Raw genomic sequence first — 23,902 nt, forward strand, 5'->3', positions numbered from 1 at the left:
TATTGTCGTCGTTCAGCCACGACTCCGTGAAACATAAGATATTACAGTTTTTAATGTCCCGTTGGTAGGATAACCGTAATCTTAAATCGTCCATTTTATTCTCCAAAGCTTGAACGTTGGCTAATAGGATTGATGGGAGAGGCAGTTTACTCGTTCGCCGTCGGATCCTTACAAGGCACCCCGACCTACGTCCACGATATCTCCGTCTCTTCCTCACGCGAATGACGGGGATCTGGGCCTTGTCGGGAGTCTGTAGAATATCCTTCGCGAACGCCTCGTTGAAGAAAAAGTGTTCGTCCAACGCGAGGTGAGTAATCGCTGTCCTGATATCCAGAAGCTCTCTTTGGTTATAAGAGACGATGGCAGAAACATTATGTACAAAATAAATTACAAATAACGCGGAAAAACACACATAATAGTACAATTGGTTAGAGGGCTGTAAAACGGCAGCCATCTTCTTCCGGCGCTGTTCTGTAAAGGTACTCAGTGTATTGTTTAATGGTATATACATCTGAAATGATGTCCTATTTTATCTGAAATAGCCAAACTGATACAACTCGACCTATACAAATTTAAGTATTTCGCTATCAAAAGCATATAATGTATTTTTTTTGTAAGATATACATGTCTGTTATTTTGATATGTAGAGGGGACATCAAAGTTACTCCTGAAGTATTTGATTGTCCATATTTGCAGAATTTGGAAGGGAAACAATCTCTCTAATTGTATGTCAATAAATGAATGTGGCCCTGTGTCTCAGTTTAGCAACCCTTTAAGCCAAATGTTGCATTTTTGTAACACTTACAAAACTACAGTAGCTCTGTTTGTTTCTCAATTTCTTGTTTTCTACATAATCACTACATCTTAGAGAAGACAGAAAAAATATATATTTCAAGTAATTTACTTGCATGGATGGCCAACAACATGTGCTTGCTTGTGTAGGGGACCAGTGTGGTTGCAGATGAGTGGACAGGTTTCTAATGTATAAGAGGTTACTGATGCCACAAGAATCATACTAACACACACCAAATACTACTAAGAGATAGCTCTGGGTCTAAGGAGATGAAGTATGTAGTGTTTTAGATTATTTCTTAGTTTGGGACCTGTACAGGATGCAATTTAGGGAACATTGCATTTTTAAAGCGTTGGGTCACACAGGGATAATAAGGAAACAGCAGAAGAAATGTAACTAAAATGACATTTTCATCTCTCCCTCTGTCTCTCAGAAAATTTGACAAAATGTGGAATAGGATTATTTTTGGTGGACTGGTGGTCTGTCTCATCTGCCTCACTGACCAGACTCAGGTAAGAACACAGTCAGTCAACACTGATAAACAGAGAAACATGTTATTCCTTTAACCCTGGGAGTAACCATTACTTATCTGCTGGTTTTGTACAGGGCCAGAAAACACCTTTAGTTGTTCAAGGTAAGTGTTAGTTATTTTCAAAACATCACTTACATTGGAAAGACAAGAGAAAACCATTCTGCCTATTACAATATGTTCATGCATGAGCATGTGCGTTTCCTTGTTTAAGGGACAGATTGCACACAGATCAAAACTCTCTCCCCTCGAGCCACTAGTGGAGTGTATGTCATTCAGCCTGCAGGGGTCAGATCTCCCTTTAAGGTATGGAAACATCAAAATATTTAGGCCAGGTACTACATTTACTTTTCTCATTTGGTTACACAACCACACAGGGGCAGTAAAGCTTAGCTATGGAATGTTGAAGGTGTCGCCAGGCTTGCCAGAGTTACGGGAGTTCCACAGGGTTCCATTCTTGGACCGTTTTAGTTCACAACAAAACAGTTTGTTGATTCAAAAGTACATTTTTATTGAATACAGGTGTATTGTGAGATGCTGGCGGACGGAGGCTGGACAGTCTTTCAAAGGCGCACCGGGGCAGAGGTTCTTTTCAAAAGGAAGTGGGCCGCGTACAAACAAGGCTTTGGGCATCTACGGAGTAAAGAAGGGTCCCTCTGAGCACATCACATTTCACCAGCAACTAATTTTTGTCTATAATACTCATGTTTACATCTAAGGCAACTTATAGAGGGTTCCCTGTACTCTACTCTTCTCAATTCAGTTCTCTTTGCTGTTGTTTCCTAGAGGACCACTGGCTGGGTCTGAACAAGGTGTTTGCTCTAACAAAGGGGGGCAGGGGGCGGAGATCGACCATGCGGGTCGACCTGTGGGACTTTGAAGGGGGCACTGCCTTCGCTGAGTACAGTGACTTCCGTCTGGGCAGGGAGAATGAGGCCTACAAGCTGAACGTTGGAGCCTACAGGGGCAACGCAGGTAATGGTGAATTTCAACAGCACAAGGTGACAGTGGTCATATTATTTAAATGGCAACGGGACCTCTACACATCACACATATATGTCATATGATATGTATGCTGTGTTGATATTCTATAGAAGTAGGACTGATGTACTCTCTCTTCATCACTCCCTGTCTCTCCGTAGGTGATGCCATTCGTGGGAAATACGCCGGCATTGACCAGAATGGTTTTGGCTTCAGCACAACCGACAAGGACAATGATGGCTGCTCGCCCTGCATCTTTGGCGACATCGCCGAGAACACATGCAGCTTCTCGGAGGGAGGAGGAGGGTGGTGGTACAGCCGCTGTGGCTCTGCCAGCCTGAACGGCGACTGGCACCCCGCCGGCGAACACATCGGCTGGGCCTCCGGCCTCCACTGGGAGACCTGGAAAGGACCTGCCCCATACTCAGCCCAAGCCAGCCGCATGATGATCAAGTCTGTGTGAGGCCACGTCTCAATTTATCTGAAATGGTTTCCTAGGCCTATGTCTCCTTTCCTTTATGACCACCGGTCTGAGAAGCACCTGGCAGTGTGGCACAGTAGTGGGCATGAGTAGAGGAAGCCATTAAAAGAACTGGAACACACACAGCTATGTGTTCCATGGAGTGATGCCTGCATGTCGTGGCATATTGCTTTAGCTTGAATGGTCTGTTTATTTGGGCCTGTTGTCCAATCAACACACTGTATTTGCGCTTTTTCATCTATTCGTTTCTTCATCTTTTTGTTTATCCCATTCTCTTTGTTGTATTATATAATGATGCACAAATCAGAGCCAACATGTGACAGAAATAGAAAATATAGTTTTTTTAACACTTGACCATTTAAAGTCTGAAGTCCACCATGCTCAGAGCCACCATGTTTTCAGTGAAGAGAAAATACCTTGTGGAAGTTTTATTTGTTACACAGCAACAATTCTACAGATCTAACTTGTGAACTGTTTCATCACATAGTTTGTCATAATTTATATTCTAGAATGTTGATACTGTATGCATTTTTAAATAGAATAACTTTTTGAACATTTCTTTAGCACAAACTTAGCCCATATTCAATCAAGTTCAGACACCATTATTTTTGCCCTGTAAACATGCTTGGATGCATGCATTCTATGGTGTGTGTTTATAGTGAAATAAACGTTGTACTTATTGCACATTAAATCATTCATGGTTTCTCATCCAGTAAATAGGTTTGTTTTTCTCCTACCCTAGAGCCAGGTTTCTAACTTTGATTGATTATGGATCTTTATCTTTGTTACACGTTGCTACATTAAGTCCAGGGCTCACTTGAAAAATCAATAAAACATCTAATTTGTTTTATTTATAAAGCCCTTATACATCAGCAGTTGTCACAAAGTGCTTATACCGAAACCCATCTTAAAACACCAAAGAGCAAGCAATGCAGATGTAGAAGCACTGTGGCTAGGAAAAACTCCCTAGAAAGGCAGGAACCTAGAAAGAAACCTAGAGAGGAACCAGGCTCTGAGGGGTGGCCAGTCTTCTTCTGGCTGTGACCATTAAGGCCAAATCGTTCTCCAAGATGTTCAAACGTTCATAGATGACCAGCAGGGTCAAATAATAATCACAGTGGTTGTAGAGGGTGCAACAGGTAAGCACCTCAGGAGTAAATATCAGTTGGCAAAAAAAAAAAAAAGAGATCCCAATGTGACTGATCCAGGTTAAATAAAGGATCAATAAAATAAAACAGATTACTAAATCAACGTACCCTGTTTTATCCCCAAACCATCACACCACCACCACCATGCGTGACCTTTGGTATGATGTTCTTACTGTGGAATGCAGAGTTTGGTTTTCGCCAGGCATTACTGGAACCATGTCGTCCAAAAAGTTATACTTTTGAATAATCTGTCCATAGAACGTTCTTCCAAGAGTCTTGATGATCATCCAGGTGCTTTTTGGCAAACTTGAGTCAACTTTTTGGACGAGATGGGTCCCATTATGCCTGGCGAAAACCAAACACTGCATTCCACAGTACCAAAGGTCAAGCATGGTGGTGGTGGTGTGATGGTTTGGGGACGCATTGCTGCCTCAGAACCTGGACGACTTGCCTTAATAGAAGGAACCATGAATTCTGCTCTGTATCAGAGAATTCTACAGGAGAATGTTAGACCATCCTTCTGTGAGCTGAAGCTGAAGTGCAGCTGGGTCATGCAGCAAGACAATGATCCAAAACACACAAGTCTACATGAAAATTGCTAAAAAGCAACAAATTTGAAGTTTTGGAATGGCCTAGTCAAAGTCCAGACCTAATCCCAATTGAGATGTTGTGGCAGGACTTGAAACGAGCAATTCATGCTTGAAATGCCACACGTCACTGAGTTAAAGCAGTTCTGCATGGAAGAGTGGGCCACAATTCCTCCACAGCAACGTGAGAGACTGATCAACAAGGAACAACTACATTTACATTTTAGATCAACAACTACATTATTTAGCAGACACTCTTATCCAGAGTGACTTACAGTTAGTGAGTGTATGGAGTCATTGCAGCTAAAGGTGGCACAACTAGTTATTGAGTGTAAGGGGGCAATTACTTTTTCACACAGGGGAATTGGGTGTTGCATAACTTTGTTTATGAAATAAATATGTAATTGTTGTGTTATTTGTTCACTTATGTTCCCTTTATCTAATATTAGGTTTTGGTTGAAGATCTGATAACATTCAGTATCACAAATATGCAAAAGTAGAGAAAATTAGAAAGGGGGCAAATACTTTTTCATAGCACTGTATATATATCGTGATCTGTGGTTACCATTAACAGTTCAAAAAAATACACCACTAGTTGTATCACTGGAATTGTATATTTAGGCAATAAGGTCAGAGGCGGTGTGTTATATTGGTCAATATACCACAGCTAAGGGCTGTTCTTAGGCACGACGCAAAGGGGAGTGGTTATAGAGGGTGCAACAGATCAACAACTCAAGAGTAAATGTCAGTTGGCTTTTCATAGCCAAGCATTCAGATGTCCAGACAGCAGGCCCGAGAGCGCGCGAGAGAGAGAGAGAGAGAGAGAGAGAGAGAGAGAGAGAGAGAGAGAGAGAGAGAGAGAGAGAGAGAGAGAGAGAGAGAGAGAGAGAGAGAAAGAGAGAGACAGACAGAGTTGAAACAGCAGGTCCGGGACAAGGTAGCACCTCCCTCCAAGGGATGGCAACGGCAAGCGCAAGCAAGCCAGTGAGTTAGCCCCCTCAATAGGGTCAGAGGCAGAGAATCCCAGTGGAGAGTGGGGAGACAGCAAGGGTGGTTCGTCACTTCATTGCCTTATTGCCGTTCACCTTTGCACCTCTCGGCCAGACTATGCTCAATCATAGGACTTAATGAAGAGATGAGTCTTCAGTAAGTCTTCCGATGGGTCTTCAGTAAAGACTTAAAAGGTTGAGACAGAGTCTGCGTCTCTCACATGGATCGGCAGACCATTCCATGAAAGACGAGCTCATTAGGAAAAAGCCCTTCCTCCAGCTGCTTGCTTAGAAATTCTTGGAACAATAAGGAAGCCTGCATCTTGTCACTAAACTATGGTATTTTACGTAAACAAAAAAAAATATTTCGGATGAATGACTCAGGGGTGGAAGATGTGTTCAACACCAAAGAGTGCTCAATCAAAGATTCTGAACATAAGACAGGGGGCATTACAAGTGATATCAGTCTTGACTTTGTACTAAGAGTTTTGTAAATATACCACCTACATTTGAAAAACGTGCCAAAGTGATTGAAAAAAACGTATATATGCCATTTAGCAGAACATAATTGTATATACACTGAGTTTTCAAAACATTGAGAACACCTTCCTAATATTGAGTTGCACCCCCTATTGCCCTCAGAACATGCCTCCATTCGTCGGGGCATGGACTCTACAGTGTCGAAAGTGTTCCACAGGGATTCTGGCCCATGTTGACTCCAATGCTTCCCACAGTTGTGTCAAGTTGGCTGGATGTCCTTTGGGTGGTGGACCATTGTTGATACACACGGGACACTGTGTTGCTCGTTGGGCAAGTCAGGAATATTTTTGGTTGCCCAAAGATTATGATCACTTGACCCAAAATGTAAATTAGCTATTTATATGCAGAAATGCTATATACAGTATTGCCAGCCTTTTACCTACACATAGGGGAGGAACCAGAAATATCTGTTGTGAAATTATTTGTATTTTGGGTGTTTTGCAGAGCAGGCTCAACTTCTCGACTACCATAAATTACATTTTCACTTTCACTTAAAAAACGGGGAGGATCGAGAAAAATCAGCTTTAGGCTGGAATTATTTTCAGTTAGGTTGTGTTTTTAAATCACCTCAGAGCAGGCTCAACTAGCACGACTGCTCAGTTCACTTCCCCCAGACAATAGGGCAACCCTTAGTGTCTATCCCTGGTTCACATCCCTGCCCTGCTGTTCGCTACAATATCTTAAATGACAGTGTTTTTAATGAATTTGATTATATAATTTTGAAGCCCTTTCAAAACAGCATGGGAAAGGATATGGAAGTAAAGTATAAGCTGCCATCACTTTCACAGTGAATATAAATCCCTGATTACACATGTAGGCGATATCATGGTGACATTAGCTGGCTACACGCATGCGCAGAATCACGTGATTAGGTCTAACTGTCGTGTAACTTCTCCCTTAACCATTGCCCTAACCTTAAAGAGTGACTGCCTTTAAAAAGCAACAAATCCCTTTGAAAACGGCCTATGTAGCATTGATATGAGTCAGAAACAGTTATTCTAGTGTCAAGATTGACTACTACTTTTGGTCATAAAGTCAGTCATCTACAACTGAGTTTGGAACATCCGTGAACATCGGGTAAATGAACGTTGGGTTTCGATTTAAAAATGTAAATTTGCCCACTAACATGGGGTGAACAGCTGCGGTGATTGCTCTCTACCCAATAGCATGGACAGTGAGACAGAACTGCCCAGCAGCTACAACTTGGTTTCCATATGACAACACATCGCGCATTTTTTTTACTTGAGAAATACTGCACCAAACACCTTAGCTACAATGCAAAAAATAATTACAGATTTATGGAGTTATCTTAGATTCATTCTGGGGATTTTGAGGAAGTGAAATAGGCTACAGCGTCTCATGGGGGACAAACATCATTAACCAAATGTCGAATTGGTCAGGAAACACACCTCCAAGACTGAAATCTTGTTTTTCTAATGAGCAACAGAAAAACACACGTGCCAATCATTTTTTAACCAAGTTGAAGCGTTGGCTAAACTTCACCCGGGTTATTGTGTAATTGAAATCATCATTTTGATAGGCTAATGTAATTATTTTGACGAGGCAAGTAAATTCTTGCCATAATTCGACGTTCCAAAATCAGAAATTTGTGACCGTTGGACAAACATCTAGTATCGCAGTGAGTTGATAGTAAATACTCTTTGTGACAACTGTCAGTGACACAAGCAACAATGGAGGCAAACACATACTTAGAAAGGGAGCACTTTCCCTGGACCAGAATTAAAGGACGTTGACTTAAAACTACTTGCCATTAACTATCTTTAGATAGCATTTCAATTTTGGAGAATCTCTTATAAAATGGGTCAAAATCATGTATAGTAACCCTAGGTGTAAAATAGTAAATAATGGCTATTTCTCAGAAAGTTTTAAGCTGTCAAGAGGAGTGAAACAAGGTTGTCCACTATCGGCATATCTATTTATTGTGGCCATCGAGATGTTAGCTATTAAAATCAGATCCAATAATAATATCAGAGGATTAGAAATACAGGGCTTAAAAACAAAGGTGTCATTGTACGCTGATGATTCATGTTTTCTTTTAAATCCACAACTAGAATCCCTCCACAGCCTCATAGAGGATCTAGATACATTTTCTAACCTCTCTGGATTACAACCAAATTATGACAAATGTACTATATTACGTATTGGATCACTAAAAAATAAAAATTTTACATTACCATGTAGTTTACCAATAAAATGGTCTGATGGTGATGTGGATATACTCGGAATACGTATCCCAAAGGAAATAAATGATCTCACTTCAATAAATTTTAATAGAAAGTTAGCAAAAATAGATAAGATCTTACTACCATGGAAAGGAAAATACCTGTCAATTTGTGGAAAAATCACCCTGATTAACTCTTTAGTATTATCCCAGTTTACCTATTTGCTTATGGTCTTGCCTACGCCTAGCGAACAGTTTTTTAAATTATATGAGAAAAAAATATTCAATTTTATTTGGAACGGCAAGCCAGACAAAATTAAAAGAGCATATTTATATAATGAATATGAATTCGGAGGACAGAAATTATATTAAAGCATTAGACCTATCACTAAAAGCTTCAGTCATTCAAAAGTTAAACTTAAATCCGAACTGGTTCTCAAGCAAATTAGTAAGATTGTCTCACCCAATGTTCAAGAAAGGCCTTTTTCCCTTTATTCAGATTACAACCTCTCACTTTCAGTTATTTGAAAAGGAAATAATCTCCCAAATGTCACTATTTCTAAAACAAGCCATAGAAAGTTGGTTGCAATTTCAATTTAATCCTCCAGAAACGACAGAACAAATAATGCAACAAATATTGTGGTTAAATTCAAATATACTAATTGACAAAAAACCTTTATTTTTTGACAGAATGTTTAAAAAAGGTATAATCTTCGTAAATGATATCATCGGTAGGACTGGTGGAGTTATGACGCACATGCAGCTAACAAAAACATATGGAAATGTCTGCTCTACCCAAAATTACAACCAATTAATTGCAGCCTTACCGCAAAAGTGGAAGAGGAAAGTGGAAGGGGGAGAAAGTAAGGAACTTGTCTGTCGGCCTTGCATTAAAGAACATAATTGGTTAAGGAAAACTGTGATAAATAAAAAAGTATATCAGTTTCACTTAAGGACCAAAGGATTGACAGCCGTCCCATATAGATTGCAAAATAGTTGGGAAGAGATCTTTGACGTACCGATCCCATGGCATAGTGTTTATGAACTGACACGCAAAACGACACCGGATTCAAAAATTAGAATCTTTCAATTTAAATTATTATATAAAATTCTTGCTACCAATAGAATGTTATTTATATGGGGGGATACAATCTTCCCAGCTCTGCAGATTTTGCTGTGAAGAGACAGAATCATTAGATCATTTGTTTTGGTTCTGTCCATTTGTAGCTTGTTTTTGGACACAGGTCCAGGAATGGCTAAAGGATTGCAATATTTACCTGGAACTAACCTTGCAGATAGCATTACTGGGTGATCTGAAAAGTCATAGTCAATCAATCAATAATATAATAATACTTTTAGCAAAAATGTTTATTTTTTTATTCACAATCTGTAGAAGCAATGAGAATAGAAAGGTTCAGGACTTTTGTAAAACATCACAGTACGGTTGAAATATATATGGCAAATAGAAATCCTATATGGATGGTGTTAAGAGATAGATGGGAGGTATTGAATAGAGTTGAAGGATGGGACTAATAACAAATAACAACAAATAATAACAAAGATAGCTAATAATGTAAGCATACTGTGTCCATAATAAGTATATAGGTTGTATGTTGGGAGCTTTTGGGAAAGAGCACAGTTAGAAAGATATGGCATATAGAAGCAAACCGGATGTACATCATGAAAATGATCGGAGAGGTTGAGAGTAGAAGAAGTTCAGGAGCAAAAAAAAAAAATATATATATATATATATATATACAGTGGGGAGAACAAGTATTTGATACACTGCCGATTTTGCAGGTTTTCCTACTTACAAAGCATGTAGAGGTCTGTAATTTTTATCATAGTTACACTTCAACTGTGAGAGACGGAATCTAAAACAAAAATCCAGAAAATCACATTGTATGATTTTTAAGTAATTCATTTGCATTTTATTGCATGACATAAGTATTTGATACATCAGAAAAGCAGAACTTAATATTTGGTACAGAAACCTTTGTTTGCAATTACTGAGCTCATACGTTTCCTGTAGGTCTTGACCAGGTTTGCACACACTGCAGCAGGGATTTTGGCCCACTCCTCCATACAGACCTTCTCCAGATCCTTCAGGTTTCGGGGCTGTCGCTGGGCAATACGGACTTTCAGCTCCCTCCAAAGATGTTCTATTGGGTTCAGGTCTGGAGACTGGCTAGGCCACTCCAGGACCTTGAGATGCTTCTTACGGAGCCACTCCTTAGTTGCCCTGGCTGTGTGTTTCGGGTCGTTGTCATGCTGGAAGACCCAGCCACGACCCATCTTCAATGCTCTTACTGAGGGAAGGAGGTTGTTGGCCAAGATCTGGCGATACATGGCCCTATCCATCCTCCCCTCAATACGGTGCAGTCGTCCTGTCCCCTTTGCAGAAAAGCATCCCCAAAGAATGATGTTTCCACCTCCATGCTTCACGGTTGGGATGGTGTTCTTGGGGTTGTACTCATCCTTCTTCTTCCTCCAAACACGGCGAGTGGAGTTTAGACCTAAAAGCTCTACTTTTGTCTCATCAGACCACATGACCTTCTCCCATTCCTCCTCTGGATCATCCAGATGGTCATTGGCAAACTTCAGACGGGCCTGGACATGCGCTGGCTTGAGCAGGGGGACCTTGCGTGTGCTGCAGGATTTTAATCTATGACGGCGTAGTGTGTTACTAATGGTTTTCTTTGAGACTGTGGTCCCAGCTCTCTTCAGGTCATTGACCAGGTCCTGCCATGTAGTTCTGGGCTGATCCCTCATCTTCCTCATGATCATTGATGCCCCACAAGGTGAGATCTTGCATGGAGCCCCAGACTGAGGGTGATTGACCGTCATCTTGAACTTCTTCCATTTTCTAATAATTGCGCCAACAGTTGTTGCCTTCTCACCAAGCTGCTTGCCTATTGTCCTGTAGCCCATCCAAGCCTTGTGCAGGTCTACAATTTTATCCCTGATGTCCTTACACAGCTCTCTGGTCTTGGCCATTGTGGAGAGGTTGGAGTCTGTTTGATTGAGTGCGTGGACAGGTGTCTTTTATACAGGTAACGAGTTCAAACAGGTGCAGTTAATACAGGTAATGAGTGGAGAACAGGAGGGTTTCTTAAAGAAAAACTAACAGGTCTGTGAGAGCCGGAATTCTTACTGGTTGGTAGGTGATCAAATACTTATGTCATGCAATAAAATGCAAATGAATTTCTTAAAAATCATACAATGTGATTTTCTGGATTTTTGTTTTAGATTCCGTCTCTCACAGTTGAAGTGTACCTATGATAAAAATTACAGACCTCTACATGCTTTGTAAGTAGGAAAACCTGCAAAATCGGCAGTGTATCAAATACTTGTTCTCCCCACTGTATATATATATATATAATAGAATTATTGTAAAATTAACTCTGTCCATAAGGTGTAGATAGTAAGTATAGACCGGAAGTAGAGGCCTGGGCATTGTTGTTCACTAATTTACTCCAAGTAGGGAAAGGATGGTGGGGTTGAAAAGTAATAAAGGGGAGTATATATATAAAAAAAACATGGGGGATTGGAAGTGATGCAGACAATTACATTGATAGAAGATACAATCTATCTGCAATATTAAGCTGATCCATTCCCCCTAAAAAAAGAAAAAAAAAGAAAAAAAATATTTAAAAATATTCAAAAAAATGAAAAATAATAAAAATAAAAACTATCTTTAGATGGTAGGTTAGCTGGTCTGGAGGTTTAATCTGTACTATGACCTCTAGCAGGCTTGTAACTGTGCTTGCATGTCGCCAGTATTGTGAAGTACTTAAGTAAAAATACTTTAAAGTACTACTTCATTCGTTTTTTGGGGTATCTGTACTTTACTATTTATATTTTTGACTACTTTTACTTTTGCTGCACTACATTCCTAAAGAAAATAATATACTTTTTACTCCATACATTTTCCCTGACACCCAAAAGTACTCGATACATTTTGAATGCTTAGCAGGACAGGAAAATGGTCAAATTCACGCACTTATCAAGAAAACATCCCTGATCATCCTTACTGCCTCTGATCTGCTGGACTCTCTAAAAACACATGCTTCGTTCGTAAATGATGTCTGAGTGTTGGAGTGTGCCCCTGGCTATCTGTAAATAAATTAAAAACACAAGAAAATGGTGCCGTCTGGTTTGCTTAATATAAGGAATTTTTTATTTAGACAATTGGGTACTTTATCCACCACTGCATGTCGCACATGGCTATTCAAACACCAAAATCTTCATTGAGACAATGTTAAAACATCAATCCATGGGCGAGTCAGTGCCACATTGCTGAAATCCAAATGAGAGAAAAAGTTATCTTGCAAATTCCGCAGGCTATGGTGTGAAATAGGTTTATGGAAGTGCTGTCTTTATTTTATTACTTATCGTTAATGGCAACTTTGGTGTGCTTATCAATGCACAACCACAAGCACTTTTTTCCCACTCCTATCAATAAATGTATTGTATTGTCATACAAAAGTGTTACTGTGCGTGAAGTTTAAAATGTATTCTGTCATTACTAAATGTGTAATGTGATATATTTTAACATTAATATTTTTTTACACACAAAAATACATTTGATTAATTAAATATTTTATAAGTTGTCTTCCTCAAATGAAAGGGATGATGATGCATTCTTTGCAAGAGGGAGGGAATCTGATTTCATTGGTCCTCAACTCGTGGCTCAGTAATTTCATTCAGGGTAAGTGGAGTTCAGTGGAGTTAGTTCTGAAGGATTCGTTGCCATAGAAATTTACCTGGCTAAAAGGTGAGCCACTTTTGTAAAACCGGTTATTCCGAGTTGCAGAGTTACCTCACTAACACCTCAAACCTGCTTCGTAGGATACCCATCTGGTCACCTCTGAGACTGGTGTCAGGGTGTGTCAGGACAAAAAAAATGTTGGGTCCTGATACCTTCACTATGGGTTCAACGCATCGAAACCAATTACATTTTTCTGCTCCAGCAAGCATTACTCATGTCAGAGTTTTTGCAGAGCAGAGTCACAGAGGATCCATCCCGTACTAGACCATCTGTGTTGGACACTGAGGATACAACTGTGGAAAGAGCATCCACAGAGCAGAGTTAGAGAGGGAACTGATCGGTCTACAGCATAAACTGAGGTGTCCAAAAGTAATCAGACTACCAAAAGTATGTTAATCATTTTGCGTAATCCAATGGATTATGTTACTAATTACTTTTATTGTCATGTAATCTGTAATCAGTAACTGATTCAATTTTTCAAGTAATCCACCAACCCTGATACATAAATAATACCATTTGAAACACTTTGCAATTGTATTTGGGGTGAATAGTATACATCTAAAGACATTTGAGAGATAAACACATACACACATACTTTATTTTATTCCTTGCTCATTGGATTGTGCTGGATGTATTCCTTGCTGTTTGTAATTGGGGCGGGCTGTGAGTTTAGACAGCGACAGGGCTCACAGAGCACACAATAACATTAGCACAAGGACGTGGTGGTGGAGTGTTTTTTGCAACAACATTAACTATCTATCTGTCATACTGTGAGGCAACTGACAACACTTGAAAAGAACAGAGAGGCCCACACACTGAATATGCTCCCAATTTACCACCTTTATTGACGACATTTCAATCCAACACAGATGTTCGTCAGGTCAAGCGACTGAAAACTATTACTGGAAATGTGGAGTGAGGGTATTGTGACGTCACGAGAGGCTACACAGCTTTCAGCGGGATTGCTCAAGTAGTGCAAGGAGGCAAGGTTCAAACAAAACAAGGATTTTATTATAGGTCTTGGGAAATTAACGAAAATATAACACAATTCTGTTCTCTGGTGCCTCTTTAAGGGTTAACAGTTCAGGGATGTCTCTTCCACATCCAACATCATAACTCTCACTCGCTCAAATAACTTTTCCCCAGTCTTACTGTATTCCACGTTGCAGCTAGTGGCCAACCCAGCAAAACGTCCTTCCAAATGTCCCACACGTATTTCCACCGGTGCATATATCCAAAGGTGAGTATTTCCCCAAAGGTAAGTATCTCCAAATCCTTATATTCCTCCTGGAAGTGGACGTGCAGCCCTCTTGTCCTCCAGAGAGCCCAGCTTGGAGACTGTCTCTTCCCTTCAACAAACCTTCAGCCCATCAGCTCCTCATTTGTTTCAGCTGCGTGGGAAGATTGGCCATAGAGGGGTGGAGTTCCCGACCATACCAGCAGATGGAGCCATAGCTGTCTGGGTTTGCAGCCACCTCAGGGGGATGTAACGTCCCTCCAGGACACAGCCTCTCGTGACATCACACATCCCCCTCCTCGGGACCGACGTCCTCGTCGGGGTAAAGGCAGCGAAGAAGGCATCACGCCGGGAGAGGGCGTCCGCATTGCCGTGGTGCTTCCCAGACTGCTCTCTCTTCAACTCCTCCAACTCTAGGACCAGGGACTCAGCCTCCTGTTGTCTCTCCTTGAGTTTCTTACTGAACGCATCAGCCTTGGTTTTAGCAGAGTTTAGCTTCTGTTGAGCAGCTTTCAGTTCCTTCTCTCTCTCTGCCTCCGCATTCTTCATCTTGTTCTCCAACACCTTGTACTTCTCCTCTGCCTTCTTCTGGACCTCCTTACTACTGCGCAGGGTCTCCTCACACTCCTCGATGGTCCTGCGCAGCCTCTCCAGCTCCTCCTGTTGCTTAGGGAAGGAGCTCTGTTGGAGTTTAGCCTGGAGGATATCTAACTCTTCTGTCTTCATGTCTAACTGTTGCTTTAACAAACGATACCTCTCAGCGGTCCCCTTCAGACCAGACAGTTCTTTGTCCAGATTCTGTAGCTCCGTCTCTGTGTCGGTCTGGGCACCTGCCATCCCTATCAGAGCCCGGGCGGGAGTGAGTAACTCGGAGGATTGCACCGGAGCCTTCCCAGGATGAGTCTTGCCTCTCCGTTTCCGAGGTACTCGGGTTATCCTCTCCTGAGACTCTCTCCAGAGTGGGTAAAAGGCTGGGCAGTCTCGTCCAATTAGGACAGGGACGGGGAGGGAATCAACCACCCCCGCCGTCGTGTGTATGGTTCCCCGTGTGCTGGTCATTGTAAGATCAGTAATGGGGTATTCTCTGGTGTCCCCATGGACACAGGAAACTGGGAGGACTTTCCCCGGGGGTCAGACACGTTGGGCCCACCAAATCCTTACGCACCAGGGTGGCCCGGCTACCAGAATCCAGTAAGGCCTCCACATCATGGTGATTCACAGTTACCGGGCAGGTGGGGGGGTCGATCTGGGCCGCCATCTACGACTCCCAAGAGCGAGGCAAAACGGTGTGTGGGTGCTGAGCTGGAGGACTCCGCAGTGGGCATCGGTTCATCGGCTGGTTTCCCACACTGCCAGGAGATATGTCCCATCTCCCCACACCGGTAACACTGTCGAGTTTCCCCCTCCTGGTGTACTCTTCTTGGACCCGCCTGGTTTCTGGCTCCCCCTGGAGCCGGGATAAGTCCTGACGCGGCTGGGTTAGAGACCTTGGGGTCCTTTGGACGGGTTCTTCCCATTTGTGGTGGGGCCGCCCTCCTGGGGTCTTTTCGGGAAGCATTCAGCATCTCCGCTGTGGCCTGGTACTTTTCCACAGCTTCCACGGTCAGATCAGCCGTGGTCAAGGCCTGTTGACTGATGAACCGTTTTGCCTCATAAGGCAGGGCGCGTAGGGTAACGATCCACCACAACGGCCTCCACCACCGCCGCTGCTGTATTCCTCTGCGGATCCAGCCATTTCCTTGCGATTCGGACAAGTTCATGCATCTGCGCCCGAGGAGGTTGGTCTGGTTGGAAGGTCCAACTGTGAAAGCGCTGGGCCATACCAAACTTTGTGAGTCCATATCTGCTGAGGATCTCAGACTTCAGGGCATCATAGTCAGTAACCTGGTCAGGGCCCAGGTCCCGGACAGCATTCAGCGCTTCCCCGGTTAGAAAGGGGGCTAACAGACCAACCCACTGTTGCTTGGGCCAGGCTTCCCTAGTGGCCGTGGCCTCAAATGCATGCAGGTATGCCTCAATGTCATCGGTAGCTCCCATCTTAGATATAAAGTCACTTGCCTTTATTGGGCGGGTATTTTGGACCACCCTCTGTCTCTGCAACTGCAATTCCTCTGCCTTCAGAAGGTTGGCTTTCTTTTGCTCCTCCAAGAGAGCCACGTTTGCTTGCATCTGGGCTTGCTGGCCAGCAACAAGGGCTTTCAATATGTCCTCCATTTCAGTCGGCGGGGAGCCTACGGCCAACTTGGAAAACTGGGTGATCAAACCTTCGGTATCCTCCTCTGACATGCACTATTAACGCTTGAGCGTGCCCGTATTCTCCACCATCTGTGACGTCACGAGAGGCTACACAGCTTTCAGCGGGATTGCTCAAGTAGTGCAAGGAGGCAAGGTTCAAACAAAACAAGGATTTTATTATAGGTCTTGGGAAATTAACGAAAATATAACACAATTCTGTTCTCTGGTGCCTCTTTAAGGGTTAACAGTTCAGGGATGTCTCTTCCACATCCAACATCATAACTCTCACTCGCTCAAATAACTTTTCCCCAGTCTTACTGTATTCCACGTTGCAGCTAGTGGCCAACCCAGCAAAACGTCCTTCCAAATGTCCCCCACACGTATTTCCACCGGTGCATATATCCAAAGGTGAGTATTTCCCCAAAGGTAAGTATCTCCAAATCCTTATATTCCTCCTGGAAGTGGACGTGCAGCCCTCTTGTCCTCCAGAGAGCCCAGCTTGGAGACTGTCTCTTCCCTTCAACAAACCTTCAGCCCATCAGCTCCTCATTTGTTTCAGCTGCGTGGGAAGATTGGCCATAGAGGGGTGGAGTTCCCGACCATACCAGCAGATGGAGCCATAGCTGTCTGGGTTTGCAGCCACCTCAGGGGGATGTAACGTCCCTCCAGGACACAGCCTCTCGTGACATCACAGTATGTACAGTAGGTGATGCTTGAGTCAATGAATAAATCGGAGCGACTGCGGATCCAACTTTACTGGACCCCTCTTTAGGGGCTAAAGGCCCTGAAGTTACGCACAGTCTCTGCTCTACTCTTAAAGAACACGCTACTCTGGCGAATGGTGCTCGTTTAATGAAGTTAGATCAAAGCTGAGTCAGTGTCTGCAAGATCACATAGTGATAGTGTATTACATAACATAACCGAGTAAGGCATAGTATAATGTTACAGTAAGACAAAAAACACTTTTTTTATGACAGTTTAGGATGATTGTGTGAATGGTCAAATGTTTCTCTCATGCAGCCACAACTTAACAGCACGCGCCATTAGGCAAAATATGTGCTTTGATTGAAAAAATAACACTGGTATGCTACAGTCTGTTAACACCATCTTCTCTCAAATTCGCACACTACATAACTAAAAAGATCTAAATGCATATTCCCATGAAACTGATTGAGATCAAATGGTTGGCATGCAGATGCTGCATGGACGTTTCACCAGAAAAACTTGAAGAATTCTAATTCACGATTGACAGTGAGAAATGTGAAGGGAGGGTGACCACAACAATTTGTGCATTAGGTTGAGGTAAAGAAACACATGCTCAGAACATGATACGGATCTTTCCAGGGGATCCATGGGGGTGGGACGGGGCGGAACGGGCGGTTACCTACGGATCCGCACCCTCAACCTAAATAAATAGAGTTACAGGAAACCCTCTCTGAATGAACTTTCAACTGACTGGGAGTAGACCATAGACTGTAAAGGAATACACAGGAGAAGGTAGGTTTTCTGTACATTTATGAATCACATGCAGGCATATTTCTAATTTGTGATTATAATAATTTACATAATATTTATCCTGTGTGAAATGTCTAATGATGGCAGCATAAGAACATTTTTTTTACTATAACTATTTAATTTTCCCTTATTTGGTCAAACTGAATTTCAAGGTTACATGTATGGTCACCACTCTGTTGTCAATGGAGTGGGAATGGTGACGTTTCAGGTTCTCTGTGATAATGTTGTGATATTTGCCACTAGTTTCTAAGATTTTAGATAAGTTAGACATTAATATCAGTATTTTTAGCCATTTCTAAAATATCATAATTTGTGGGATTACAATAACAAAATTCAGGTGATATCAATGATACCAATAAAAAGGAAAAAGCTGAAAATAAAATGACATTTTAATCGCTCCCGCTCTCCCCCCCTCTCTCCCCCTCTCTCTCCCCCCCTCTCTCTCTCCCTCCCCCCCTCCCCCCCTCTCCCCCCCTCTCCCCCCTCTCTCTCTCCCTCTCTTTCTCTCAGAAAATCAGACAAAATGTGGAATAGGATATTATTTTTTTGTGGACTGGTGGTCAGTCTCATCTGCATCACTGACCAGACTCAGGTAAGTACACAGTCAGTCAACACTGATAAACAGAGAAACATGTTATTCCTTTAAAGCTGGGAGTAACCATTACTTATCTGCTGGTTTTGTACAGGGCCAGAAAACACCTTTAGTTGTTCAAGGTAAGGGTTACAGTTATTTGTTTTACTTACATTAAAAACACAAGAGACAGCCATTCTTTACCTGACCCCTGCCTATTTCAATATGTTCTTGTGTATGTGCATGTGTGTTTGTTTGTTTCAGGGACTGATTGCACACAGATCAAAACTCTCTCCCCTCAAGCCACCAGTGGAGTGTATGTCATTCAGCCTGCAGGAGTCACATCCCCCTTTAAGGTATGGAAACATCAAAATATTTAGGCCAGGCACTATATCTACTGTTGTCATTTGGTTACACAACCACACTGGGGAAGTAAAGCTTAGCTACAGAATGTTGAAGGTGTCGTCAGGCTTGCCAGAGTTACTGGAGTTGCACAGGGTTCCATTCTTGGACCATTTTTGTTCACAACAAAACAACTTGTCAAAAACATTGTTGATTCAAAACTACATTGATATTGTATACAGGTGTTTTGTGAAATGCTGGCAGATGGAGGCTGGACAGTCTTTCAGAGGCGCTCCGGGGCAGAGGTTCTTTTCAACAGGAAGTGGGCCAAGTACGAACAAGGCTTTGGGAATCTACAGAGTAAGGAAGGTTCCCTCTGAGACCTCACATTCCACCTGCAACTGATACTGAGAACTGTGTAGATTACTGAACCAATGTTACAAATATTGAAATGTATTTTTGTTTATAATGTTTCTTCTAAGTCAACTTATCATAGAGGGTTCCCCATACTGCAGTGCATTTACATTTTCCCATTTTAGTTCTCTTCCCTGTTGTTTCCTAGAGGACCACTGGCTGGGTCTGAGTAAGGTGTTTGCTCTAACCAATTGGGGCAGGGGGCTGAGATCGACTATGCGGGTCGACCTGTGGGACTTTGAAGGGGCCACTGCCTTTGCTGAGTACAGCGACTTCCGTCTGGGCACGGAGAACGAGGCCTACCATCTGAACGTTGGAGCCTACAGAGGCAACGCAGGTAACAATGAATTTCAACAGCACAAGGTGACAGTGGTCATATTATTTACTTCAGTGTTATAGTTTATTCACATTTGGTGGCAGCAATGGGACCTCTACACATCACACATACACTACCAGTCAAAAGTTTGGCCACACCTACTCATTCAAGGGTTTTTCTTTATTTTTACTATTTTTTACATTGTAGAATAATAGTGAAGACATCAAAACTATATGTGGGAACTCCTTCAAGACTGTTGGAAAAGCACTCCAGGTGAAGCTGGTTGAGCGAATGCCAAGAGTGTGCAAAGATGTCATCAACACAAAGGGTGGTTACTTGAAGAATCTAAAATCTAAAATATATTTTTATTTGTTTAACACTTTTATGGTTACTAAATGATTCCATATGTGTTATTTCATTGTTTTGATGTCTTCACTATTATTCTACAATGTAGAAAATAGTAAAAATAAAGAAAAACCCTTGAATGAGTAGGTGTGTCCAAACTTTGGACTGGTACTGTATGTCATATGATACAGTGAGGGAAAAAAGTATTTAGTCAGCCACCAATTGTGCAAGTTCTCCCACTTAAAAAGATGAGAGAGGCCTGTAATTTTCATCATAGGTACACGTCAACTATGACAGACAAATTGAGATTTTTTTTCTCCAGAAAATCACATTGTAGGATTTTTTATGAATTTATTTGCAAATTATGGTGGAAAATACGTTTTTGGTCACCTACAAACAAGCAAGATTTCTGGCTCTCACAGACCTGTAACTTCTTCTTTAAGAGGCTCCTCTGTCCTCCACTCGTTACCTGTATTAATGGCACCTGTTTGAACTTGTTATCAGTATAAAAGACACCTGTCCACAACCTCAAACAGTCACACTCCAAACTCCACTATGGCCAAGACCAAAGAGCTGTCAAAGGACACCAGAAACAAAATTGTAGACCTGCACCAGGCTGGGAAGACTGAATCTGTAATAGGTAAGCAGCTTGGTTTGAAGAAATCAACTGTGGGAGCAATTATTAGGAAATGGAAGACATACAAGACCACTGATAATCTCCCTCGATCTGGGGCTCCACGCAAGATCTCACCCCGTGGGGTCAAAATGATCACAAGAACGGTGAGCAAAAAATCCCAGAACCACACGGGGGGGACCTAGTGAATGACCTGCAGAGAGCTGGGACCAAAGTAACAAAGCCTACCATCAGTAACACACTACGCCGCCAGGGACTCAAATCCTGCAGTGCCAGACGTGTCCCCCTGCTTAAGCCAGTACATGTCCAGGCCTGTCTGAAGTTTGCTAGAGTGCATTTGGATGATCCAGAAGAGGATTGGGAGAATGTCATTTGGTCAGATGAAACCAAAATAGAACTTTTTGGTAAAAACTCAATTCGTCGTGTTTGGAGGACAAAGAATGCTGAGTTGCATCCAAAGAACACCATACCTACTGTGAAGCATGGGGGTGGAAACATCATGCTTTGGGGCTGTTTTTCTGCAAAGGGACCAGGACGACTGATCCGTGTAAAGGAAAGAATGAATGGGGCCATGTATCGTGAGATTTTGAGTGAAAACCTCCTTCCATCAGCAAGGGCATTGAAGATGAAACGTGGCTGGGTCTTTCAGCATGACAATGATCCCAAACACACCGCCCGGGCAACGAAGGAGTGGCTTCGTAAGAACAATTTCAAGGTCCTGGAGTGGCCTAGCCAGTCTCCAGATCTCAACCCCATAAAAAATCTTTGGAGGGAGTTGAAAGTCTGTGTTGCCCAGCGACAGCCCCAAAACATCACTGCTCTAGAGGAGATCTGCATGGAGGAATGGGCCAAAATACCAGCAACAGTGTGTGAAAACCTTGTGAAGACTTACAGAAAACGTTTGACCTGTGTCATTCCCAACAAAGGGTATATAACAAAGTATTGAGAAACTTTTGTTATTGACCAAATACTTATTTTCCACCATAATTTGCAAATAAATTCATTAAAAATCCTACAATGTGATTTTCTGGATTTTTATTCTCATTTTGTCTGTCATAGTTGACGTGTACCTATGATGAAAATTACAGGCCTCTCTCATCTTTTTAAGTGGGAGAACTTGCACAATTGGTGGCTGACTAAATACTTTTTTTCCCCACTGTATGTATGCTGGGTTGATATTCTTAGATGGTGTATGCTTTGGAAGTCAATACAATTAAGAGTGAAGTAGAACTGATGTACTCTCTCTTCATCACTCCCTGTCTCTCTGTAGGTGATGCCATCCGTGGGAATTACACAGGCATTGACCAGAATGGCTTTGGTTTCAGCACAACCGACAAGGACAATGACGGCTGCTCGCCCTGCATCTTTGGCGACATCGCCGAGAACACATGCAGCTTCTCGGAGGGAGGAGGAGGGTGGTGGTACAGCCGCTGTGGCTCCGCCAGCCTGAACGGAGACTGGCACCCCGCCGGCGAACACAACGGCTGGGCCTCCGGCCTCCACTGGGAGACCTGGAAAGGATCTGCCCCATACTCGGCCCGAGCCAGCCGCATGATGATCAAGTCTGTGTGGAAGAAGATTATTACAGCAAACTAATATGAAAACAAATCTTGAAAAAACAATTTTGTAAACTAAAAGTAAAATAATAAACAAGGCAAGGTTTGACAAACAAAACTATACTGAAACTATTATCTTTAACTTAATAAAATAAAATAAAAACCATCATTAATTATGTTCAGTAATTGTTTTAATTTTTTGCTTTGGGCAAAAATCCAATGGAGTTTCAAAATATACAGTTGAAGTCGGAAGTTTACATACACTTAGGTTGGAGTCATTAAAACTCGTTTTTCAACCACTCCACAAATTTCTTGTTAACAAACTATAGTTTTGTGCATGACAAAAGTAATTTTTCCAACAATTGTTTACAGACAGATTATTTCACTTATAATTTACTGTATCACAATTCCAGTGGGTCAGAAGTTTACATACACTAAGTTGACTGTGCCTTTAAACAGCTTGGAAAATTCCAGAAAATTATGTCATGGCTTTAGATGCTTCTGCTAGGCTAATTGACATCATTTGAGTCAATTGGAGGTGTACCTGTGGATGTATTTCAAAGCCTACCTTCAAACTCAGTGCCTCTGCTTGACATCATGGGAAAATCAAAAGAAATCAGCCAAGACCTCAGAAAAAAATTTGTAGACCTCCACATGTCTGGTTCATCCTTGGGAGCAATTTCCAAATGCCTGAAGGTACCACGTTCATCTGTACAAACAATAGTACGCAAGTATAAACACCATGGGACCACACAGCCGTCATACCGCTCAGGAAGGAGACGCATTCTGTCTCCTAGAGATGAACGTACTTTGGTGTGAAAAGTGCAAATCAATCCCAGAACAACAGCATAGGACCTTGTGAAGATGCTGGAGGAAACAGGTACAAAAGTATCTATATCCACAGTAAATGAGTCCTATATCGACATAACCTGAAAGGCCGCTCAGCAAAGAAGCCACTGCTCCAAAACCGCCATAAAAAAACCAGACTACGGTTTGCAACTGCACATGGGGACAAAGATCATACATTTTGGAGAAATGTCCTCTGGTCTGATGAAACAAAAATAGAACTGTTTGGCCATAATGACCATCGTTATGTTTGGAGGAAAAAGGGGGTTGCTTGCAAGACGAAGAACACCATCCCAAACATGAAGCACGGGGGTGGCAGCATCATATGCTGTGGGGGTGCTTTGCTGCAGGAGGGACTGGTGCACTTCACAAAATAGATGGCATCATGAGGAAGGAAAATTATGTGGATATATTGAAGCAACATCTCAAGACATCAGTCAGGAAGTTAAAGCTTGGTCGCAAATGGGTCTTCCAAATGGACAATGACCCCAAGCATACTTCCAAAGTTGTGGCAAAATGGCTTAAGGACAACAAAGTCAAGGTATTGGAGTGGCCATCACAAAGCCCTGACCTCAATCCTATAGAAATTGTGTGGGCAGAACTGTGTGCGAGCAAGGAGGCCTACAAACCTGACTCAGTTACACCAGCTCTGTCAGGAGGAATGGGCCAAAATTCACCAAACTTATTGTGGGAAGCTTGTGGAAGGCTACCCAAAACATTTGACCCAAGTTAAACAATTGAAAGGCAATGCTACCAAATACTAATTGAGTGTATGTAAACTTCTGACCCACTTGGAATGTGATGAAAGAAATAAAAGCTTAAATAAATAATTCTCTCTACTATTATTCCGACATTTCACATTCTTAAAATAAAGTGGTGATCCTAACTGA

At 42.1% G+C, this 23,902-nt stretch overlaps 2 protein-coding genes across 2 annotated transcripts; both read left to right on the forward strand.

Moving 5' to 3' along the window:
* The first annotated feature begins 273 nt into the window (after positions 1-273).
* Positions 274-3,492, forward strand: LOC121555401 (angiopoietin-4-like). The gene is made up of 7 exons (XM_041869233.2): positions 274-307; positions 1,227-1,305; positions 1,400-1,427; positions 1,537-1,628; positions 1,845-1,962; positions 2,109-2,297; positions 2,465-3,492. The coding sequence occupies exons 2-7, from the start codon at positions 1,240-1,242 to the stop codon at positions 2,764-2,766; spliced, it is 795 nt and encodes a 264-aa protein (XP_041725167.1). The 5' UTR covers positions 274-307; positions 1,227-1,239; the 3' UTR covers positions 2,767-3,492.
* A 14,405-nt stretch (positions 3,493-17,897) lies between these two features.
* On the forward strand, positions 17,898-22,414 carry LOC121555409 (angiopoietin-related protein 5-like). The gene is made up of 7 exons (XM_041869241.2): positions 17,898-17,970; positions 18,499-18,580; positions 18,675-18,702; positions 18,824-18,915; positions 19,144-19,261; positions 19,464-19,652; positions 21,881-22,414. Exons 2-7 carry the CDS (start codon positions 18,512-18,514, stop codon positions 22,204-22,206), a joined length of 822 nt encoding a protein of 273 aa, XP_041725175.1. The 5' UTR covers positions 17,898-17,970; positions 18,499-18,511; the 3' UTR covers positions 22,207-22,414.
* Positions 22,415-23,902: the final 1,488 nt, after the last annotated feature.

This window comes from Coregonus clupeaformis, unplaced genomic scaffold (genome assembly GCF_020615455.1).
Source record: "Coregonus clupeaformis isolate EN_2021a unplaced genomic scaffold, ASM2061545v1 scaf0058, whole genome shotgun sequence".
NCBI classification, from domain to species: Eukaryota; Metazoa; Chordata; class Actinopteri; order Salmoniformes; family Salmonidae; genus Coregonus; species Coregonus clupeaformis.